Here is a 24,653-nt window from a genome sequence, read left to right on the forward strand (position 1 = left end):
TAGACTGAAGAACAAAACAACAGCAACTTGTCTGTTCCCCTTCCCCCAATTCCCCAGCACTGTTCCCATCCCCCAATTCCCCAATTAAAAAAAAATCTTAAAAAAAAAAGACAGAAAGCTGCAGAGTAACTTTTTATAATGTGTAGCCAGCACTGTTCTTCAGAAAGAAAAGTATCAGCCAGCATTTACCACAGTCAGGAAAACGTGCCTTTTAGTAGAACACAGAGGGATGGTCATTCTCAACTATAAAATAGGCAGAAGCCACCTGAAGTCATTTGTTTTCCCTTGCTCTGCTTCCAGGTTCCAAATGACCTCCCATTACTAATTTTGTTTTGCCAAATGCCGCAGGACTGGAAAAGGGGCAACCTGAACATGGAGTTACTGGAAAATAACTACCTAGCCCCCACCATCAGCCCCTCCCCACCAACACATACATATCACACGTCGTAAAATTTGCAGGAAATCCAGGCTTCTGACACTTAGAGAGAAAAGAGCTCCTGTAGGCTCCATGGCCTGATCTATAGAGTGAGGGACTCGCCATTACCTGAAAATACCACCCATTAGGAGGCAGCAGAAGGTTGCAGGGAGCCCAGTGCTGCCTGAGTCCTGCCAGGTTCCACAGCCTCTCTGGGTAGAGGCACACCATTTCAGAGGCCCCACCAGTCCTCTGATCATGTGCTTGTGGGTCTGATTCAACCACAGAACTCCTAAACCCAAGGGGCCGTATGACAGCTTCTGTGGGTTACGATCTCCTGCAGGCCCTGTCAACTGCGGACAAGACACTGCTCTCTTTCTCTGGCAAATGCAATCATGAAGCTTTGAAGCAACAGGAACATCTGAAGGCCAAACAGCCTTGACTCGAGAATTCTTTTCTTCTAAACATGAGACATGTATAGGGAAATCTTCCCACCAAGACATGTAGGGCCACCATCACCCAGTTTAGGAAACTGGTAGAACAAAACAACCTTTGGGCATCTTCTTGGGACTGGTTAGTTTCTCTCTCTTTGATATAGAATGGCTTCTAAGAGGTTACTCAGGCTCTAGCTCGGGAATGGCTTGACTCAAAGGAAGAGATTCTCACCATCTCTACACACCCTTCCCCAGGGAGGTTCTGCTTCTTCCTCTGTGGAAATGTGTGAGAACATGGTGCCCAATAGTGTTTTGTGCTTTTCAGGGCTCATCTGGCCTTGGGCTCAGGTGAGGGACAGGTATCCATCCTGTGAAGGTGCTCAACTGACGTCTCCCTTGGGCACCCCTGGTCAAGCATGGCTCCAAAGCCATAACTCCTATGACAGATAGGAACACTTACCGGAGGCTTTACAAACCACTTCTCCTGGAGAAAAAGTGTTAGGTCTGGACAGGGGATGCAAATACCGAAAGACCAAGCACCATCTCGCTTTGTTCCTGATAAGCAGCGCCTGGTTACCTTGTTAGGTGGGATGGCGTAGAGTTCTGGCACCAGGTGGATCCCATTCTTGCCCCTGATTAATATTCCCTCCAGGGCCTCTCGGTATTCTTGGACCTGGAAAATAGCCCCATGTCCCATGGTATCAAAGATGCCATGCTATAACGGCATGCTTAATGCTATAACGGCAGCGGCATAAAGCAAAAGAGCTCTCTTGGCACAGAGATGAGAAGTAAGACACAGGGCCAAGAAATGCACAAATTCTCCGGGAGGCGGGAGGCAGTGGGATTCCTGCTGACAGTTAATGTTAGGAGGAGTGAAACACAACCGGTCTTTTTTGTGTTGTCTTTAACTCATGACTTAAATAGTTCCTTCTTTTCACATAGTATTTAAATTTTGTCTCACCAGCTAGACTATAAGCTTCTTGGCGTGGAGGCCAGGTCTTAAGCAGCGCGGCCCACTTCCACCTATCGGTAGTTTTCCACTTAAAAGGTCCTCATTCAAACATTTATTGCTCAAGAAATATTTGCTGAATGAGTCTGATATGAGGAAAAGGAAGTATGTGTACTATGATCCATGTACCCCTAGTCTTAGGATGTGCTACTCAATATAATGAAAGCTGTTGATGTAAACATTTCCATTAAATTAAAAAGGCAGTGATAAAAACCTATGTATTCAAAGGGAAAAGAAGAAAGGGAAAAAACCCTTCATCAGCCACCTAGCTGTTTAGCACATTTCATCTTTGGAGAGCTTAGTCAAACCCCTTTCAGATCTCATTTTCTTTTCTTTTGAAATTTATGGACAGCAAAAGCATGAGCAGGAGTGCATCATTTTAAAAAATGTCATCGGGCAGCAAGCGGAAGACATAGCACAGGCGTAAGGGCAGTGCATTTTGTGAGACCTAGAAAATAAGGTACTAAGCACAGTCTTTTATATCTCTTTAGCTTTTTGTTTGTTTGTTTCTGATAATTGTCAAGCCTGTCCACAATTGAAATTCCTACTCAATCCTTTTGAGATCTTTCCGTTCTGGGATAAAAAGACAGAAAACATAAGGCCCAAGATAATCACTAAAGCCTAAGAATAAGAATCAACAATGGGGGAACAGTTATATTTCAAGCTTGCTGCCATTTCTGAGCAGAGGCAGCTTTCAAAAACTAAACTAAATCTGAGATTGCTCATCCCACTCCAGAAAATGTGATTGGAACAGGTTAAAAAAACGGCAAAGCGTTGAGTTTGTTAGTCATTCACAGAAACTTCACGAAGATAGGTCTGCTCTGCTCATCAAAGCGTGCATGCTGGCAAATGCGGAAGAAATCTGTTTTAAACAAATGAATGTTGCATTAACAAACACTATGTACTAGGCACAGGGCCCTCCTCTATCAGAGTCCTTTGACAGATAAGGGGGAGATTAAATGCAGTTATGGGAACCACGTTGTTTTAAGAGCTGTGGGGCGTATAAAACTTTCAGAGTCAGAGACGGCTTTCTGGAAGAAGAGGTACTTACAATGAATCAAATAAAGGAGAGAGGGCAAGTTGGGGGTGGAAAGCATGTCCTGGGCATTTGAGAAGAGGGAGAGACAGCATGACCTGTTCAAGGGACTAAACAGGTATCAGTGTGCTTGAATCACAGAACTCAAGAAAGGAAGTAAGGAGAAATTGGGCTACAGTGGAGAAAACAAGGGCCAGATCTCATGGGACCCTACAAAACATGGGAAGACCTTGTATTTCATCCCCAAAGCGATCAGGAAGCCATTCAAAGCGCTTAAGCAAGGCAGTAGCATAATTTAATTTGCCTTTTGATAAGCTCACTGTGGCAAGGTGTGGGAAATCAGCAGGAAGGGAGGCTGGAGGCTGGGAGACTCCTTAGGAGGCTGTTACAGTAAACAAGACATTAGCTGAGAGTACCCTTAAACTAGCGGTCAAGACAGAAAAACCACCTGCAGGTGAAAAGAACAAGGGCAACAACAAAACCTGTCTGTGGTAGATAGTTTGGTGGTCCCTCAGAAACCCGCCTCCAAGGCCTCATGCCTTTGTATGGTTGCCTCCCCTTGAATGGAGGATGGCCCTTTAAACAGAACGCAACAGAAGTGACACCCTGGCAGTTCTGGGTCTAAGCCTTAAGAAAGCTTGGCAGCTTCTGCTTTTATCAAAGCAACGCCCAGCATTCTCTCACCTGAACAGCATCACCATTGAAGACCCCATCTATTATAAAATACGTCCAGAACACGGGCCATTCACATTCAATATTTTCAAAGAGCTTCAGCTCAGCAGGGTCATAATGCAGCCGGTTTGGGTCCTGGAATGAAACAGGTAAACCTTCAAAAAAGTGATGTCAGAATACATACATAATACCATTGTACCTCCCTGGGTTTCCCTCGCTTGTCTGATTCAAGGCAGCTTTGAGGTTGGTATGATTAGGACTCTGCTATAATGGGGAGATGCTATTTTTGTGAGTTTTCCATGGTAAAATTTCAGAAAAGTAAATTGGAAATTTACACCCCTTGGTAGTTTATTATATTAAGCTTCCTATATCGCTAACAAATAAATAGCAATTTGCCTCTCACAGTGCTTTGCAGACTGTTTTATTAATATCATCATATCAAGTCACTGTGGCAAAGAAACCCATGGGATTTAAAAAACCGTGTGAGCCACAGAACTGTTTGTCCTTGTCTACAGGCTGGTTTTAAACTACCAGCTTGCTGTCCTCCTGATGATCTTGTTATTCTACTGCCTAACTCCAGGCTTGCTGACTGCAAAATTAAGACTTCCCTTTCCAACATTCTAACATGTAATTATAATCAATAGAGGGAGGGCCGGCCGAGTGGCGGCCGAGTGGCGCGTTGGTTAAGAACTGGCTTGGGACGCCAGAGGGCCCCGGTTCGGATCCCACCTATGAGGGCCAATGACGCTGCCCTCTACAGTTAAGATGGTGAACAACAGCTCAACCTGGAGCTGGGCTGCCGTGAGTCGCCGCGACGGCGTAGGCTACAGCCTCTGTGGCAGTGGGTTGCCATGGGCTACCGTGTGTATCCAGCAGCCAGCGTGAGCGGCCAGCAGCTGCTGTGAGCGGCCATCCAGAAGCTGGCGACTGATCTGCCTCGCCCGGGAAGAGCGCAATGATGGTGCCAGCTTGGGCCAGTGAAGCAACGTCCTCCACTAGACTGAAGAACAAAACAACAGCAACTTGTCTGTTCCCTTTTCCCCGATTCCCCAATAAAAAAAAATTATAAAAAAAAATAGAGGGAGAACACCACAGTGGCAACTTAGACATGAAGCAGTTAAGGAACCACAAGAAACAATATTTAAATACAACCTCTCTTGGGGTTTTATAGCCATCTCGAAGGAAGCGACAACATCCATAACGCCCCTAGAAGAGAAAGAAAAATAAGTACGTGTGATTGAATCGTAAGAATTTCCTTACCTTTTGATTTTAATTCCAGTCCACCCTTTGCCCTCTTTCCCATGAATGTTTTGGTAATGAAATGTGTACCAAGCGCTCTTTGCTAAAATAACAAAAAGTTATTTTTAATAATAAGTGAAGTAAATTCAGGTTCGATCAGTGCTTGGAAGGAAATGCTAAAACATTACATTAGTGTTTCAGAGGTGTGAGTAATTACTGCGGGCTCAGTGTACGACCAGCGTTTCATCCTGATTTGCTATATCATGCAAAGATGCAAAGGGACCCTCACTGCATGGAGAAGCCACCAAGGCAGAGGCTTGGATCGGACTGCCTCTACCTGAAAGACTAGGAAGTTAAAAGGACATTCCAGACTCCTCACACTTAGGCTCTGGATGCCAAAAGCCTGCATCCTGCAAGGCGTGGCAGGCAGGCAGGTGGGGCTCCCTGTGACTTAGGGCTGTCACTACTGCTTTTCCTGCTGCAGGCTCCAGGGTCCCTCTCCAGCTTCCTGGGTGTCAGGAAAGAAGGACGTGACAGCGCTTTCTCAAGCTGCCTCCCTAATCCCTGGATCGCAGCTCTGGATGCCCATTCTCCAGTTTCTTAAGTGTGTGGGGGCTGCTCTAGCACTGGCTATGGAGGCAAGCACGTCTGGTGGCCAATCCTGTCCTGTTTTGGAAGTCACGGGAGGCCCAGCCTAGACCTTTAAACATTTTATTCCCTGCATTAACTCTCTGCCTACTTCGACTATTTAAAGAGCTTCCTTTTTCTCCACTGAGCCCTGACTGAGGCAGCCACCTTCTTTTCAGGGATATGACTGGAGATGCTTTAACCCCTGTTTTCAAAGGCTACAGGCATTTTTCACGGATTCTAAGTAGCATCATAAACATGTGGATTTTGGCATAGGAAACTTACATTCTTTGACTATTTTACCGGTAACTTCAGTTGGCTAGAATATTTAATAACATTCTCCCTTTGGTGTAAAGTATCATAGTCATATAGTTATTCAGAGCAGGGATTTTTTTTTAACCTCCACTTAACTTTGGGATCACCAAGTCCCCTGAAATTGTGTGTAAAGTTTGAGGATAGTAAGACAGGTGCGCTTTTTTTCCTGGCAGGAACTCCATAGCTTTCAAGAGATTTTCAAAGGAGTCTGTCTGTGATCTCTAAAGGGATAAGAAGCTCTGCCTTAGAAATACAGGAGTGGTGTGAATTGGGGCTCAAAGATGATGGCTTGAGTTCAAGCTCTGCTCCTTAGGAACAGAACCAAGTCACTTGATCACTCTGAGACTGCTTCTGTTCACCTGGAGACTCAGCTTTGGGTACCTCACTCTGTGAGCCCACTTAGATAAACCAAGCTGCTGACCTCATAGAAAACTGAGGCCTGCGTGAGCTGCTCCATGTCATAATGTGACAGTGGCACTGGACCCAGGGCAGGACAGCACCAGTGTGACAAATGCTTACCTGGAGCTTGGAAATAATTTCATTTTTGGTCACATTCACAAGGTTCACATCTTCCACTGCAAAGGCCGGGAACGAAATAATAGAAAGAAGTCCAGCGTCAATCTCTTTGGACGTCGATGCTCTTGGCAGCATGGAGAACAGAATAGACTGAATGAAAAACAGAGGTGGCTTTAACCTGGGAAGCACTAGGAATTATGTACAGCATCTAGAGACCATGACTTTAGCCCAAGGGAACATTCAAATGAGTTTGCCAATTGTGATTAGAGTTTTATCCTATCATCGTGGCCCCTATGGGCAACCTCGCCTACCCAGCCAATGATTCCTGTTCCTTGGGGGAGAGTAGGATGTCGGGGAGAGCACGGTACTGCCTGGAGCCCGCGCTGAGAACTGCTTCTCCCTTCCTTCTGTGCCTTCTGTGGACTTTGCTGGGCCTTCAGGACATGCAGAGGAGGAACTAGGGGCTACCTGTGTCAGCAGGCTAGGGTGTACTGGCTGTGAAGATAGAGACAGAAAAGAACACACAGACAGGGCCAATACAGAGAAATGTCTGGCTTCTGTGGGATGCAACCAGTTGGACCGGATGAAGCAGAAACCGCTTAAAGAAAGAGCGAAATCCAGAAGACTGCAAGAACACTCAGGCAAGATGGTGAATAACAGAATCACTTCAGTCCTAGAGAGAATGGGTTACTCAGAGGCACTATAATATGGCCTCAATTATAAGGTGCTCGGATTAGGCACTCTAAACTAAAAAAGGTTGAGATTATAAGGAACAGTTGGGAAGGGAAGGAGTTAACCCTGAGATTTAACATGTACAGACATGAGGCGAGACCCCTGCAAACATAAGCTTATTAAATCTTCTGTACGAAGAAGGAATTCGGGTACCATATCCAATTCACACAGGGCTCTAAGACTTTGAATACAGAGACTTACACCTAAAGGCATGCAGCTAGTTTGCAAGAGAGCTAGGACTCCCACCCAGGCCCAGCTGGCCACAAGATCACACAGTTTCCACTAGACTACACATCTATTAGATGCACACCAGCTGACTCTATTAAACCCTACGCCAAGACATAGCAGATTCCCTACTAAGGACTACTTAGGGGGGGAAATGGAGTGAACTGGAGAGTGGGGTAAAAACGGGGTGAAGCCTTCAGCTTCAGAATAAAGCTTCATTTTCTATAGCCAACAGCCCCCTCCCCCCAATCCTAGTTCTTTAACTAGTCATGCTTCCCTAGGCTCTCTTTGCCTGGAAACACGCCTTCTCACCGGAAGCTCTCTCCTTGTAAGTTTTTAGGTATCTGGCCCCCATAGCCTTAGCACACACTAGGCCCTCACTAAATAAGAATTTGTTGATTAACCAGTTAATTGGTGACCTACTGTCTGCTTAATGGAGTTCCCTCATCAGCATCAAATCACTCCTTTCTCTGATCTACATTTCATGGAAGTTCTACTAATTTGCCATTTCTCCCATCTCATCTCTCCGCCACTGCCCATTCCACCCATCCCCACTCCCTTCCCTAAGTGAACTAATGCTTGCTAGTCATTCAATTTGGGGGGCATCGTGAAATAAACCTTAGAGAAAACCACCTATGTGCCCAAAACAAATAAAACAGATTTTGCCTTCAGCAAAGCAAGGTGCCTTGATTGTTGACCCCATATATACAATACTGCTGTGTCTTATATTTACATGGTGCTTTCTGGCTTACAAAGTGCTCTGACAAACTAAGTTGATTTACTCTTATCCTTAGGACCACCTTGTGCAACAGGAGGAAAGGTCCCAATATGGCCACTGTATGGGTGAGGGAACTAAGCTCAAAGAAGCCACACACCGCCAAGCCAGAAAGGTGTGGAACCTGAACTGGAGCCCAGGTCTTCCCTCCATGGGTCTCCTTTCCTGTTCTCTAGAATGCAAGAGGCTGAGTTGTTACCTGGCAGTGTTCGACCTCATCAGGCAGGACATGGATCACTGATTTGCGTCCTCCATGGGCTCCAAAAAGATCCAGTTCATCAATTGCCTCAAGTGCTGCCTACAAACACAGGTCTTAATGACTTTTTCTTTCTAGCGAACATACACTCCCATATCTGCTACTCCTTTTTCATTAAACAATCTAGGGGACATGTTTGCCCAAAGGTGATGAAACACATTGTTAAAATCCATTTAAAGAGTCCTAGGGTCATATTCTATCCTTATTTTCAGTAGATCAGAGCTTTCCTGTATGTTGCTGCTCATTGCAGGGACAAGTAAGAGAAAACAGAAAAACATTTCCCAAAATGAAATTAATATTCTACCGACAAATAAAATATTAACAGGTGCATAACTTTGTGTGTGTGTATTATTAAATTCATGGCTAACTTGGGGGCGGCTGATTAGCTCAGGTGGTTAGAGTGCAGTGCTCATAACACCAAGGTTGCCGGTTCAATCCCCACATGGGCCAAGGAGCTGCACCCTCCACAACTAGATTGAAGACAACTGCTTGACTTGGAGCTGATGGGTCTTGGAAAAACACACTGTTCCCCAATTAAAAACACAAAAAATTCATTGCCAGCTTTTCTTTCACCTAATTCAGCAGTTAACTCCTAAAATTAGCATATCTGGCACTTAAGAAAATTAGTTCTTTTAGTATTAAGTATGTTTTCTGTCAGTTGACCTCAACAGAGCATATTTATTGTTGCTTTAAACATTCTAGCTCTCCACCTGAAAATAAAAAAACAAAAACAAAAACAAAAACAAAACATTCTAGCTCTGGATTCTTCACTCTGTCCAAAAGCACACTTCAGTCTTGAGAAGGTGGGAGAAAGGAAGCATGCTAAATGTCTAGGGCAAAAGATGTCAACTGGTGGCCGGCAGACTGAATCTGCCACACAGGTGTGTTTTGTTTGGCCTGAAGAAGTTTTTAAAATACTTTGAATTGGAATACATTCAGAGAAAGTTCCCAGTGTCCTCAGTATTTTTTCTTTATTTTTCTATCTTGTCGACTTCATTTGTTTAAATGTTACTCGCCTGACCCTACAGACTTTTGAACTTGCTTCTTAGACAACAGCAAAAGCTTATAACTGTGGGTGATAACAATGGATGATGAGGACAGAGCACACTTATTTTCAGGCACATGCAGATTTCAGTGTAGGAGGCCTACATTCTTTACATATAATTTCAGTTGGCTGGGGTACATGTGCCACTTGAATTTCATACTTGCTGTTGACTTTTGAAAAATATACAAATCAGATTAAATCCAAACTTCTAATGAGAATCAAATCAAAGCAGTAAAAATGCACAGAAGGAAGAACAAAGAGGACGAGCCGTCACCTTGGCCATTCCTACAGAGCTTGCATTCAATTCCGGAATGCCCTGATTAGTCTTATCGCCACGTTCCCACATTCCATAATCCTGCGGGAGAAGAAAGTAGTAATCAGAGCAGGAGAAAGATATACATGAGAAGTGCTATGGAAAAATGATTCCTTTATGTTATGACAGGCATAATGGAACATAAATAACTATTCTCAAAGACATCCAAATTCATGGCTTTACACACACAGGCCGTGTTCCTCTCCGATTGCATTTCATTTGACCTCTGTGCAGAGTTTTGGAAGTAAATCCTCAGGTGGAACCAAAAATGCATGCAAAGTGCTCTCAATTTTCTTATTCCTAAAACATATTAATTTGTAAGAAACTCTTGATTTGTAGAGAACAAAATAGTTCATTTATCTTCAAATCAAATAAAATGCTGCCTCTCTAGCTAATTCCTTTGAACTTATATTAAATTGTAAGATGAAATAAAGAAACTTTAACAAATGGGTTATAAACAGTTGAAGCCAACCAAACCATTTCAAATCATGTAATTACTATTTCTAGCATTACCTCTTGGGGGAAAAAAATGCTCAGCAAGTAACGGGAGCCAAAGTCAAAACTGAGGCACAGAACACTAAACTTTCCTGTTATTTTAAACTGATTAATATGAATTGGCTCAGAACACTGTCCACATGGGAGACTTGATACATACATACCTAGCTTCTATAATTCATATTTCCTCATAAGAAACCCAAGCAGTGGATACTGTTTTAAAATAATGCTACGTGCACTATGGAAAGAGTATAACCCAACAAGAACAGGACCAACGGCAAAATTTCAGTATTTATTATTTGGTCTCCAAAGATGAACATTTTCAAAATGTGAAAATTTAGACTTGGACACACTAGAGTGACTTGTAGCCGCAACCCAGGATTCCTTCCTTGAGTATTCTTCACATCTGGGCCTTTCCACGCCCCAACCATCTTCACTCTAACCCCGGAGCTAAGTGACTCACCCTCAAAAACTACTCTGATCAGCTCACTCCCCTGTTTAGAGTCTAAAGTGATCAACTGTTGATCCAACCTAGTGGATCTCATTTGAATCTCTCTCTGGATGGTCATACCTCCATTATCTGGCCTCCACCTACTGCACACCCACAAACTGGCTTTATTTTCCATTCTCCAATACTCCACTTTCACCCTAAGTCTACTCCTTCACTCTGGACCCCCTTTTCCCAAGCGGCCCTCCTCACACATACACACACAGCCCGCTCCTGCCTCTGTGACTGTTCATGCTGTTCCCTCACCCCAAACACCCTTTTCTCTCCTTTCTGCTTATCTAACTCTACTCATCCAAGGTCCAACTAAAGTCCCACCTTTTCCACAAAGACTTCTCAAGTTTCTCTAGGCCAGGGTTTGTCAACCTCGGCACTATTGACCTTCACTGTTGTGGGGACTGTTCTGGGCACTGTAGGATGTTCAGTGGAGTCCCTGGCCTCCACCCGCTACAGATATCAGTAGCACCTTCCCAGTGTGACAACCAAATCGTCTCCAGACATCGCCAAATCGGAGGGGAAGATTGCCCTTGGTTGAAAAATCACTACTTTAGATCCAGGGGTGGCAAACTATGGCCCTTGGACCAAACCTAGTTTTCCACCTGGTTTTGTAAATAAAGTCTATTTGAGACACAGCCAAGCTCACGTGTTTATGTGTTGTCTATGGCTGCTTTCGTGCTACAATGGCAGAGCCCGTAGAGAACACATGGCTGAAAATATTTACTCCCTGGCCCTTTACAGAAAAAGTTTGCTGACCCTTGCTTTAGACGGCACTTTTTTTTTTCCAAACCAAACTCTACCCTTTCCTTATCACACTTATAGTCACTTCACAAAGTTTAGTTGTTCTCTGGAAGTGACACCAGACAGAAGTTCGGAGGAGCTGGGCTTTGTGTACATTTGCACCTGTACACACCTGGCCTGGGGCACACATCTGGCTCTGGCCCCTCTACCTGTGGGCCACCTGGGGTGAGCCCCAAGGCACTGCAGCTCCCACCAAGACCCTGATGCTGCTGCCCTCACCCTGATTCAAGCCAGTTTGTGTACCTGCCACAGGACATTTTAGGGTCTTATTTAAAATAAGGATGATGGATTCAAACAGAGCATGTGCTGCACTCCAAAAACGTGAACTCTGCAACTGCATCCTAAGACAAAAATGTGCACTGTGTGTGTGGAGGTGACATAATCTTATAGCTCTAATCATGCTAACCTTCTGGTCAGCCCTAAACAGCCTGGCTCTCAGAAAAGTGTATGATGTTTATTTTTTTTGACAACTGCAAAAACTACCAAGGTTGATACTTACAGCGACTTTATATGCAGCTTCTATGTAAAAAACAAGATTCTGTATGAAGGCCACCTCATCGAGGGTGAAAATAATACGTAAACCTAGTAAAGAAAAACAAACAATGAAGTTATGAAGTTATGTTGTGAATACAGAGCTGCCAATTACAAATATTACATCAGGAAATAAATCCTTTTACCCCCATTTTCATTTTTCTTACTAGAGCATCAAAAATTAAGTCTGAAGTAAGTTGTAACACTTAATGTCTAATCTCGGAAGGGAGGGAGGGAGGAAGGGAAAGCGGGCTCCACTTTTGCGTTTGCGTGTGTGCCTACAGGCAGGGATGATTGAAAGAGAAGAAGGTGTGGGGTCTTATGGTACATGTTGGATTTGCAGAGAAGGGTCCAACAAAGCAAGGATTTTAGCCCAGAAGCCAGACACTGTCTTTATCTTTGAGTGAGCCAAAGGGTGGATACTTTCCTCCAAGGGCAGATAGGGAAAGTAAAGCCCCCAACTTCAGGAGGCAGCCTTCACCCCCTGGAAAGACCAACTCCCAGGACCTGCCCAGGGGGCTGCATCTACTTGCTAAAGCAGGCGGTGACCAAGAGAGCTGGATTTTTTGTTTGGGTCCTTGAGTGTTTAGTTGGTTATGGCAATGCATGCATTTTTAAAGTATAAATTCTTGAAGCTGGTATGGGTATCGTAAGATATGTACTCTTACATCACTGTAGGGACTTTTAACTAGTCAAATGTTCTAAAAACAACTGGTACTATGTATGAGTAGCCTTTGAATGATATCTAACAGAAGGAAGCAAATAGATATAGGGTGAAAGTTGGTATTGAAACATTGTTATAGCAGCCAAAAAAAAGGAATAAAGGAACAGTTAAATTAATCATGGTTTATCAAGACTGATAAAGTCTTGGGGAAAAAACTTTCAGAGGCAGCATGACACTGTCTGCAGATGTTTCAACTGTTGAAGGTACATCTGATCTAGGTTGGTCCAGTAACCAGGTGACAGTGACAGAAAGGAAGTTTTAGGATCAACTAAAGTGATGCTAATAGAACTGGCTCAACAGCCCTCATCCTGCAAGTGCTCAGCAGGCTGGTGGCATGTCACAGAGTCAGCGCACATATTATAAAGAAGCGTGATTGCTCTTCCCAGAAATAACTTATTTTGAATACTGATCAATGTCTGCTCCTCTCTGCCCCCTTCTGGATGGTCACTCCCTGTACCATGGGCTCAAATGGCCCGGGCTCACCAGAGGCAGTCATCTGGGCCAGGAACAGAAGGAAGAGGGAGGTGGCATCCACTTGGAGGTGCCCCCACTGGTCGTCGCCCACCACGGTGCTGCAGGTAGCGGTGTTGTACTTGGCATGCAGGCTGTCCTTGGTACTCTGCGTATGCTTGAACTTCTCCACTTTATCCACCTGAGGGAGAAGGCAAGCCCGCTCTACATAGCTAAGGGGTTCATGGCTGGCAGAGGCCACACCCAGGGTCAATCTCCTGGATGCTGACCTCTTATCTGTGACCTCTGGGAGCCAGAGGGATGGAAGGCAGCGGGTATTCACTGGTGAGCACCACACAGAGGGGTTGTGTGGGGGATTATTCCTGCCATCTCCAGGAATGTCCCAGCCCAGTGGGATTTTAACAATCTCTGACAGGGCGAGGGGTCAAGCCAAGAGGTTTCGTTGTCTGTGTATCCCCAGCATGAGCTGTGACACATGGTAGGCATTCAGTGAGGGAGGGAAGGAAGAGGACCTGTTATGTTGACAGGAGAAGAGTAACTGTGTCTTTGAAGACCAGCCGGGCACATGCTAATTAAGGGTGGGGATGGTATTGTAGTCATCTTTGCATCTATTGCAGATTCTAGTATGATGTTCTGTATATAGTATGTGCTACATTGTAAATTGTTTTATTTACTGCTCACTGAAAATATTGGTAAATAGTAATGTCAAGTTTTAGAACTCAAGCTTTCCACTCAAATGAAAATAAACCCTTTTATAAACTCAACAGAATAAATAACAGTACATGGCTTTCTAGGAGTGGTTTTTAAAAACAGTGTTCTCTTCCTCGTTTTTTTAAAAAAGGGCATGTTCTCCTTTTACACAAGTGACTCTTTAAAAGAGACTCTGAGAAAGTGTCCTTTGAGTCTGCGGGTCTATATTGTAACAAAAGTGTCGAAGATAATTTTAAAAGGGGAAAGTAAGCAAAATATTTTCAATTTCTCTTCATCTTGAGAAGAAAAGTTCAAAATGCTTTAAGAATGTTAGGTGTCACCATGAAAATGATGACATGCCCACTCAGGTGACCCCCACACGTATTTGTCGTTGTCCGCCTACCTGTCTCATCATGCACTGGAGAAGACCCCGCATGAGTTTCACCACATTCTGCAAAAATAAAATAGGGTCAGTGACAAGCCAAGCTTCCCTGCTCCATGAAAACCTCACCCCATGGCTGGTAAGCCAGCGCTGCCTGAAGGATTCCCTGAGAAGCAGATCCCAAGCATACAGGAGTAATCTGATTGGTTAGCTAGTTCCACCTCTCCACTCCATCACAAATAAAATCTTGACGTACAGACTTATCTCACATAAAAGGGCTAGACCAAATGGCACCTCTTGGCTCTGAAATCCAGTGAGTCCTGATATTTCAGCGAGACAACTGCATAAGCCTAGTTCCCTGGGGCTTTATGTCATGATTCTTAGTAATTTATTTTTGTTCTGCTAAGGATGATTTAAGTCCACCAGGCTGCCCCAAAGTAATGCCGCTTTGTGCCAAAATAGCAATCTGTGACTCCATGACTGGACTATTGAGTAAAAGTTCTTACAAAATGCAAGTAGCCACCAAGGTTTCTTAAGAATATGTATTGCAACCCATTATTCTACTTATTATCATTATAAATAATAACAATAATACTATGATAATCAGACACTATGCCCAAGCATTGTACAAAATGCTTTACCTGGATTCTCTCTAATTCCTACAACAACTTTAAGAGGTGGGTGTTATTATTACCCTGCTTTATAGATGAGGAACCAGAGGCTGAGCGAGATGAAGCAACATTGCTAAAGTTTCCCAGCTGGCAGCAGGTGGAACTGGGACAGAGCCCAGGCCGTCTGACTCCAGAATTTGAGCTCTTAGTCAATATGTTATGTGGCCTCCTATTTCCTCCACAATTCTAGCCCACTGAAAAACTGGTCTTAATATGTCCTATTAAAAACACTATAAAACTGGTGTGGCCGGTTAGCTCAGGTGGTTAGAGCGCAGGGCTCATAACACCAAGGTTGCCAGTTCGATTCCCACATGGGCCAAGGAGCTGCGCCCTCCACAACTAGATTGAAGACAATGACTTGACTTGGAGCTGATGGGACCTGGAAAACACACTGTTCTCCAATAAAATTTCTTTTTTTTTTAAACATATCACTATAAAACTACTTCACAAATGGCTGGAAAATGGGATATTTTGTCAGTCAAAGCAGCCTGGCTGAAAGAAGCTCCCTGCCAGGGCCATGAGCATCTCCTCTTACAGGATGTATGCGGTTTGCAGGGGAAGGTGTAGTGAAGGGCTCTGAAAGCTGACGGCCAGAAAAAAACCCTGCAATGGATTGTCCTTCAGATCTTCTGCCTCGAAAATCCTAGGATTCTAGAATATAATCTTGGTTTACTCACTTAAAAGAGGCAGAAAACATTACTTCATAACTATAAGGTATAATTAACATTGTTATAGTTAACATTTCCTACAGTGTATAGCACAAACATTTGCCAATTTGACTTCCCTTCAAATAAAGAAAAGTTATTGTTCCATTATGAAGAAGCAGAGTGGTTCCCAACTCGGGGTGACATTACCATCCCCCAGGAGTGGGGGAGCACCTGGAAATGTGGCAGTGAAGGCATCTTAATTGTCACTATGATGGGGGTGGGGGCTACTGGCATTTAGTGAGGACCAAGGACCCTACTTGTTTGGCAATGCGTGGGACAGTCTCACACCGTGAATAGCTGGACTTACTGCCTAAGCCCTAAATGCACTAGCATCCCTGCTGAAGAACACGGAAAGATCTTGAGTCATTTTCCATAATCAAGGGAGATGTGTCCTTTAGTTATGAGCCACATTCAACAAATCAAACAATGTGGCCTGTTTGTGCCTTGCAATTGTCAGTCACGGAGCAGCAAATCTAGTCAACTCTAACCTGGATCAGAAATTGCTCACAGAGGAGAGGTAGAGGTAAGTTGTGGGTGTGTGTGTGGGTGTGTGCGCGCGCGCGCGCGCCGTGCGAGTACACGCACATGCAGACAGACATGGCTTTACTCTGATTTTGTCCCAAAGAAGGATGGGAAGTTTGGAGGACACAGACATCAAATTTTTATACTACTAAATGAATGATTCACTTCCTTAATAGCCATCCAACTTCTTGAAAGAGCAGTCAATGCTTGTTGTAGGCATTTAAAAAACTACCCATTCTTGCCTTACCTACAAGACTGGGTGATTTCACACCTCAACACTCAGCATGTTAGTCAAATCCAAACTGTCCTGGCCTTGCTCCCACAGAGAGGCCTCCTCTCTTAGCCCCACTACTGCTGTCAAGGCTGCCTGTCACTCATGCCCACTTTGGTTGCTGTAAACAAGCACCGGCTGGGCCATAAGAACTCTCCCTGGACCGGATGGTCCACTGGCTGTGGAATATACGAATCAAAGATAAATCCCAGAGGCTCTCGTGCCAAGAGAACTATACTTTTATGTGTCAATGCTCCTTATTTAACGCTATCACTCAAAACATTCTGAAAATACCCCCTGTGCTCAGGGACGGGTTATTTTGTTATATACTCAATGACTGCAAATCTTTCCTTCGGTGGGTATCTTGATTTCTGATTTTGGAAACCAGTCAAAGGACTTCATTGTGCTGTAGGGTAATAGGCATGAAAACTGGACAAAAATCAATCTGGTTCAAAATTAGAGGGCGATTATAAATTAATAAAACTGCTTTGGAATGGCTCAAACTAGAAAGGCATTTTGAAGGGAAATTCCAAAAATGTTTTAAGCACTGGCAATGCTGTTTGGATAAGTATCCTTTCAACGTGAGTACTCTGAAAGGAGCACACACTTTGGAATGTGTACTGACTTTTGAAAAACAATCATAATAGTTTATATAACTTCACATATGAGTATGTATAAAATTGACAAAATGTGTGAGAGAAATGTAGCTAATTAGAAATTTGGATGCTTTATTTTCCTATTTGGTGTTTTTTTTTAATTTTTTTATTTTTTGGAGGGAAAAATCTTAGAGAAAGGCAAATGAGAGATTGAAACCACCAAAGTGCCTCTCCAAAATATTCTATAGCAGAAATGGGGGCAACAGCTGCACCAAACTGTTCTGCACACACAGCTACTTCCTTGTAGGCTCTTCGATTCAAGGAAAAGGTGCAGAGTGGCCAAGAAACGGATACAAGTCAGCATTACCTGCTCCAATTCGTAGGCCTTGGCCTTGTCCTCATCACGGTCGGCATTCTTGCGGTAGGCCATGCCCAGGCCCCACACGGCCAGGATGCTGTAGATGTTATCCCGCACCCAGGCATCCTTCTGTTCATGGCTGGCGGATAGCAGCCCTGTGACGGGATTCTATTAGAGAAGAGACACAAAATGACTTAACAGCACCCTTCACCCAGCTCCAGGGTCATGAATGCTTGCCCTCAGGGCACAACAAGGGTGGGGACAAGGAATGTAAAGACCAGAGTTCCAGTCCTTGCTCTGTCATCAACAGTGTGATCTTAGGCAAAAAGTGACATCGCTAAGGAAATCTCAAAGGAACCTTTTAACTTTGCAGTACTTGTTCTTTTGCTTTCAGATGGGATCACACTGTGGGAAGGGACAAACAGAAGAAAGTGCAAACAGAAAAAGCCTGCAAGACTTTTATGGATCTGTGCACTGCGGGCCTTAGGTCTTCTTCTGCCTGCAGGTTTCCACACCAATTGGTAAAGCATTGAACTTGGGAGCGGGGTCCCACTCCACCACTCTAGCTAGCTCTGTCTGCCCAGGGAAGTTGCCTACCCTATCTGGGTCTCAGCTGCCTCGTCTATAATCCAGATACTTCATGTGCCTAAAAAGGAGGTGCTGAGCAAGAGGACATCGGGGGGTTCTATTTAGCCATGATACCACTGGTATTTAAAAGGGCAGCTGAGCCACTAAAAAGCCACAACCTCACACACAAAACGTGTACACAATGTTCATAGCAGCATTATTCATAATACCCGCAAAGAAGAAATAACCCAAATGTCCATTAGCTGATGGATAAACAAAATGTGGTCTACGCAAACAATAAAATATTATTCAGCAATGAAAAGGGATGAGGTACTGATGCGTACTACAGCATGGATGAAGCTTGAACACACTATGCTAAGTAAAAAAAGCCAGTCACAAAGGGCCAAATATTATACGATTCCATTTATATGTAACGTTCAGAATAGGCAAAACAATAGAGATAGAAAGTTGATTGGTGGTTGCCTAGGGCTGGAGGTCGGGGTGGAGTGGGAGGAAATGGGGAGAAAGTGATGGCTAGCAGTTTTTTCCCCCTTTCTTTGGGTGAAAGTGTTCTGAAATTAATTGTAGGGATGATGCACAACTCTGTGAATATACTAAAACCACTAAATTGTATACTTTAAATAGATGAATTGTATGGTAAGTAAATTATACCTCAATAAAGCTATATTTTTGAAAGCCAGTCCTAATAAACTCTGTACCTAGAAATGAAATGGATAAGATAGGGAAAGATATCCCACAGAGATAAAGCCTCTGTTGATTTTTCCTGAAAATATGCAAAAAAATATATATCTAATAAAATACATGATAACAATCAGAGCCTTGCCAGCTTTAAAAAAAAAGTATTACTCAAAAGGGTGTCAAATTATTTATAAGATGGCTCATGAAAAAACTCTGTTAGGTACTTTCAAAATGACACTGCCAAGGTTATTGGGTTAAAAAAAAACCAAAACATTGACATCATTTCAAATGGTCCCACCAAAGGAATTAAATATTCGACTCTCCTTTAATTAATCTATGCCCTCTTTAAAAACATCTAAAACTCAACAGGTACTGCTCTCAGGGGCAACAGCACTCAGTGTATTGACATAGTCCTACAGCCAACAACTATAAATCAATGATTTTAAAGTCAACTAGAACTGAAGTCTAGGCATGGTTGAGTGAATACAAGTCTTATTCCAACAGTGGACTGCTGGAGTTCTTTTAAAAAAAACCACTATGCACCAACAATGTATAACATAAGCATCTTTATCTGTTCTGAGGCCCGTTGACTAACCCCAGGACAGGAAACCATCAGGACATCCACAGAAAGGACTCGGCCCCTTCCTGGTGTAACCATCAACCGAGAGTCCCCTGAGACAAACAGCCTTCCGATGACACAGCAGTGACCGCTTGCACAAAGAGCCAAGTGTGGTTTGGATTATGAAATGTCACTGTCCTGTTAACTGAAAGTCACCTCTGTGATCCTTTAGTTTGGACTTAACTGTTGAAGTGGATTAGTTCATTCCCAACCAGAGCTGGACTGTCTGAACCCCTTGTTCCAAACTACAGAGAAGCAGTTTGGTGTTTTGGAAACCCCCATATTCAAATCTGCATATGGAAGCCATGTGAAATTGGGGTGCTACTGCACTCAGCAAAAAAGAATACTTCCAGTTATGGACTGAATGGTTATGTCTCCCCAAAATTCATATGTTGAATCCTAATGACCAATGTGATGGTATTAGAAGGTGGGGCCTTTGGGAAGTGATTAGGTCATGAAGGCGGAGCCCTCATGAATGGGATTAGTGCCCTTATCAGAACAGATCAGAGAGCCAGCCAGCTTTTGCTCTCCATCTGCCATGCGAGGATGCAACAAGAAGTCAGCCGCCTGCAACCCGGAAGAGGGCTCTTCCCAGAACCCAACCACGCTGGTGCCCTGATGTCAGACTTCCAGCCTCTAGAACTGAGCAATATGTTTCTGTTGTTTAAGCCGCCCAGTCTATGGTATTTTGTTAGAGCAGCCCGGGATGACTAAGTCTTGCTTCTCTCTTTAAGTTTGTAAAAAATAATGCGTTGTGTTGGAAGAAGATGCGGGAAGTTTCATTTTGATGTGATTCATACAAACTGAAATAGACTGAGAGATTCGCTGTGATCTCCGGTGCACTGTCCCTTCTTATAAGGATGCCCAATGGTTTTGTCTTTGAGTTATTTCCCTAGTTAGAGGTAGATTGTGCTGCATCACCTGCCTTCTCACCCACTGATTTTTGTGGACCACCCAACAGGTCCATCGCTTTAGAGCACTAGGGTGTTCTGCTTACTTCAGCTATTTAAATGGAGGGAGAATGAAAGGCCTCCATACCTGATGCAATTTTACAAGCTAGCCACAAACGGGCAAGTTACAGACAACAGGAGGAAGGTCGGTGTCTTTGTCCAGGCTAAACCTATGGCTTCAGATATGTCCTTTTAGCCAATATGCTGCTTTCCAATCTTTTAAAAATATAATTTAATTGTATCTGTCCCCACACATAACCTTCAGTGTTTTGGGCTGAGAAGCACAGGCTCTGGAAGTAGACTGCCTGTGTTCAAAGTTCTACCACAATCCAGCTGTGACTTTGACCAAATGACTTTAGTGTCTCCATCTCTCAATGGGGATTAGAACAGCACCTAGTCCTCATGGGTTTGTGAGGATTAAATGAGTTACTTTGGGGCCGGCCGAGTGGCACAATGGTTAAGAACTGGCTTGGGACGCCAGAGGGCCCCGGTTCAGATCCCACATAGGAGGGCCAGTGATGCTGCCCTCTACAGCTAAGATGCTGAACAACAGCTCAACCTGGAGCTAGGCTGCTGTGAGTTGCCGGCAACGGCATAGGCTGCAGCCTCTGCTGCAGTGGGTTGCCATGGGCTACCGTGTGTAGCCAGTAGCCAGCGTGAGCAGCCAGTAGCCACAGTGAGCGGCTGTCCAGAAGCCGGCGACTGATGTGCCTCGCCCAGGAAGAGCGCAATGATGGTGCCAACTTGGGACAGTGAAGCAACGTCCTCCACAACTAGACTGAAGAACAAAAGGACAGCAACTTGTCTGTTCCCCTTCCCCCAATTCCCCAGCACGGTTCCCATCCCCCCAATTCCCCAATAAAAATCTTTTAAAAAAATGAGTTACTTTGTATCAAGCATTTTAGACTGTGTCCGGCACAAATCAGTGCTCAATAACTGCAAACCACATTAATATTATTGACCTATTTCAGCCGATTTCATTCACATTATTTCTTTTTCATGTAATTAGTTCAGGAAATCAGATGAAGATACATGGTTAAGGGAAGAATCTGCAAGTTAGCTCGATGTAACCCTCATTATTTTCATTAAGAAAATGATGCCTGGGTGTCCTCTTTTATTTTCACTGTTAACACTGCTAGTGGATGTATTTTGTCCCATTGATATGGTTGAGACAAAACCCGGGCAACTCTCCACCCTCGTCTTTGCCTTTCCCCTTCGTTAGCTCTGAATTGTGCTCACTTATATAAATCTTCTCTTTGTTTTATTTTTACTAAATTCTCGGTGTACTTTGCCTAAAAAACAAATAAATATCAGTGACAAACTCTGCAAGAAGAGCCACTCTCCCACTCGACAACTATTTCCTGAGGTGACAGGAGCCATAAACGAAGAAGGTGCGGCAGAGTTTGGTCAATGGCAGCTACAAGGATAGCTACGAAGAGTCAACGGTAGTGGCCCAATGCAGTGTAAGAGGAGACAGGACAGACCTGCGCCAAGACCTGCTGCAGGGGAGGGGACAATGACATCCTTAAACTCTAGAAGAGGCCCGAGACAGATGAGCCTAACAAGTTGTGTTTCATCAAGGGCAAGGGACCAACAGCTGCACAGTCTGTTCTCTAACTTCAGTTATTTCTTGGCCTCTCTTACCTTCTCCACCACTTCATTTCTAATTTAGGAAAGTGCCCCTCTTGGCTCCTGTTTATGAGAAAAAAGGGTAAGGCTCTAACCTAGAATGGGTTGAGCCCAGGGCGTCGCCCCTATGTTATAGGAACAAACAATACTGAAATTGCGGTGACTTATAACAACAAATGTCTATTTCTCATTGTCCACTCCGGGTCAGCTGTGGTTCTGCTCTGTTATCTTTCCTTTAGGAACCAGGCTACAGGAGCAGCCTGTGCCCACAACACTGCCCATCTCATGGCACAGAAGAAGAAAGACACAGCTAACTATGAGCTGCTTTTAAGACTGTGGTCAGAACTGACACATATCACTTCCACTCATCTAATGGTCAAAAGCTGGTTACATGGCAATTCCTGAATTCAACAGGGTAGAGATGTGGAATCCTCCCCCAGATGGGAAGAAATAATTGTAAACAACTATTATGTGAATAACTGTGAACAATTATTCTGCCATGGTGATCTCACTTGCCAGCTATGGTGGCCTGGGTCCCCCCCGCCCACACACACACAGACTAGCTAGCCATCAGTGAATCTGAAGTGATCAGAGATTAAGATGGTGATGAAGCACAGGCCTTTTGCTTTGTGGCTTATAACAAAAAAGTATTAAAGTTATTAACGGAAATTGGTACTCTGTAGGGTAGGAGGAAGAGGGAAAAGGAATTGAGTTATTAATATCAGACAAAGTAGACTCACAGCAAAGAGAATTACCAGGGACACAGAGGGGTGTTACATAATTATGAAAGGGTCAGTTTACCATGAAGACATAACAATCCTAAAAGTGTATGCACCTAACAAGAGGCGAAGGGATAGACACATAGTAGCTAGAACAGAATAGAGAGTCCAGAAATAGATCCATACAAATGACAAATTGAGTTTTCACAAAGGTCTAAAGATAAAGGGAGAAAGGAAAACCTTTTTAATAAATGGTGTTGGAATAACTGGACATCCGTATGTAAGAAAATGAATCTCAATCTAAATCCTACACCTTACATAAAAGCTAACACAAAAGGGATCACATATCTAAATATAAAATGTAAACCTTTGAAACTTATATAAGAAAGCATAGAAAAAAATCACGACCTAGACTTAGACAGAATTAGCCATGGTACGAAAAGCACCATCCACAGAAGAAAAATAGATAGTCTGTACTTTATCAAAACTAAAAACTTTTGCTCTGCAAAAGACACTGTTAAGAGATAAAAAGACAAGCTGTAGACTGGGAGAAACTATTTGCAGGTCACATATTCAACAAGGGAATTGTATCCAGAATAAAGAACTCTCAAAACTCAACTATAAGAAAACAACCCAATTTAAAAATTGGTAAAAAAACAAAACCAGGGCCGGCCGAGTGGCGCGATGGTTAAGAACTGGCTTGGAATGCCAGAGGGCCCCGGTTCGGATCCCACATATGAGGGCCAGTGACACTGCCCTCCACAGCTAAGATGCTGAACAACAGCTCAACCTGGAGCTGGGCTGCTGTGAGTCGCCGGCGACGGCATAGGCTGCAGTCCCTGCTGCAGTGGGTTGCCATGGGCTACTGTGTGTAGCCAGCAGCCAGCGTGAGCGGCCAGCAGCCGCAGTGAGCAGCATCCAGAAGCCGGCGACTGATGTGCCTCGCCCGGGAAGAGCGCAATGATGGTGCCAACTTGGGACAGTGAAGCAACGTCCTCCACAACTAGACTGAAGAACAAAACGACAGCAACTTGTCTGTTCCCCTTCCCCCAATTCCCCAGCACTGTTCCCATCCCCCCAATTCCCCAATAAAAATCTTAAAAAAAAACAAAACAGCTCGAACAGACACTCCGACAAAGAGGGTATATGGATAAAAAATAAGCACATAAAATGAAGGTTAACATCATTAGCTATTAAGGAAATGCAAATTAACACCATGATGAGATACTACTACATACCTATTAAAATGGCAAACATAAAAAATATGGCCAATACTAATTGTTGACATGGGTGTGGAGTCACTGGAATCCTCATTCATTGCTAGTGGGAACGCAAAATGATGCTGTCATTCTAGAAAACAGTTTGACAGTTTCTAATAAAGTTGAACACACTTACGCTACAACCCAGCAATCTCGCTTTTAGGTATTTACCCTAGAGAAATGAAGACTTTACGTGAATGTTTAAACCAGTTCGATTCATAACTGCCCAAAATTGGAAACAGTTCAAATATTCTTCTTTGGGTAAATGGATAAACACACTGTGGTATATCCATACAATAAATATTACTTGGCAATGAAAAAGAACAATTATTGATACACACAACTTGGATGAATCTCATATACATTATGCTAAGTGAAAGAAGTCATGCTCAAAGGTTACATACCATGATTCCACTTACACGACGGTTTTGAAAAGACAAAACTATAGTGATGGAGAAAAAAATGTACTGATTTCTGGCACATTCATTTAAAAAAAAAGTTTTATTGAGATACAATTCACATACCCCACACTTAACCCATTTAAAGGGTACAATGCAATGTTTTTTTGCTAGTCACAGATTTATGCAAACATCACCACAATCAATTTTAGAATATTTTCATCACCCCAAATAGAAACCCCATACCCATTATCAGTCACTTCCCATCTACCTTGACCCCCATTCCTCCAGCCCTAGTCAACTACTAATCTACTTTCTATGTCTATAGATTTGCCTGTTGTGGCCCTTTCATATAAATGGAATTATACATTACGTGGTCTTTTGTGACTGGCTTCTTTCACTTAGCATGTTTTCAAGGTCTATCAGTGTTGTAGATGTATCACTGTTTCATGCCTTTTTATTGCAAATAATATTCCATTGTAT

At 43.5% G+C, this 24,653-nt stretch overlaps 1 protein-coding gene across 8 annotated transcripts in view; it reads right to left on the reverse strand.

Annotated features, from left to right (window-relative positions):
- PHKA2 (phosphorylase kinase regulatory subunit alpha 2) overlaps positions 1 to 24,653 on the reverse strand; it is a 73,879-nt gene that overhangs the window by 32,567 nt on the left and 16,659 nt on the right. For all 8 annotated transcript variants that reach the window (XM_019666770.1, XM_019666764.1, XM_019666756.1 and 5 more), the window contains 10 exons: positions 17,340 to 17,498; positions 14,227 to 14,274; positions 13,146 to 13,314; positions 11,907 to 11,989; positions 9,571 to 9,651; positions 8,195 to 8,293; positions 6,267 to 6,413; positions 4,719 to 4,772; positions 3,579 to 3,701; positions 1,427 to 1,522 (listed from right to left, as the gene is read on the reverse strand). In XM_019666770.1, the coding sequence (XP_019522315.1) occupies positions 1,427 to 1,522; positions 3,579 to 3,701; positions 4,719 to 4,772; positions 6,267 to 6,413; positions 8,195 to 8,293; positions 9,571 to 9,651; positions 11,907 to 11,989; positions 13,146 to 13,314; positions 14,227 to 14,274; positions 17,340 to 17,498 (1,059 nt within the window). The remainder of the gene's footprint in view (positions 1 to 1,426; positions 1,523 to 3,578; positions 3,702 to 4,718; positions 4,773 to 6,266; positions 6,414 to 8,194; positions 8,294 to 9,570; positions 9,652 to 11,906; positions 11,990 to 13,145; positions 13,315 to 14,226; positions 14,275 to 17,339; positions 17,499 to 24,653) is intronic.

Source organism: Hipposideros armiger, unplaced genomic scaffold, assembly GCF_001890085.2.
Source record: "Hipposideros armiger isolate ML-2016 unplaced genomic scaffold, ASM189008v1 scaffold_13, whole genome shotgun sequence".
NCBI classification, from domain to species: domain Eukaryota; kingdom Metazoa; phylum Chordata; class Mammalia; order Chiroptera; family Hipposideridae; genus Hipposideros; species Hipposideros armiger.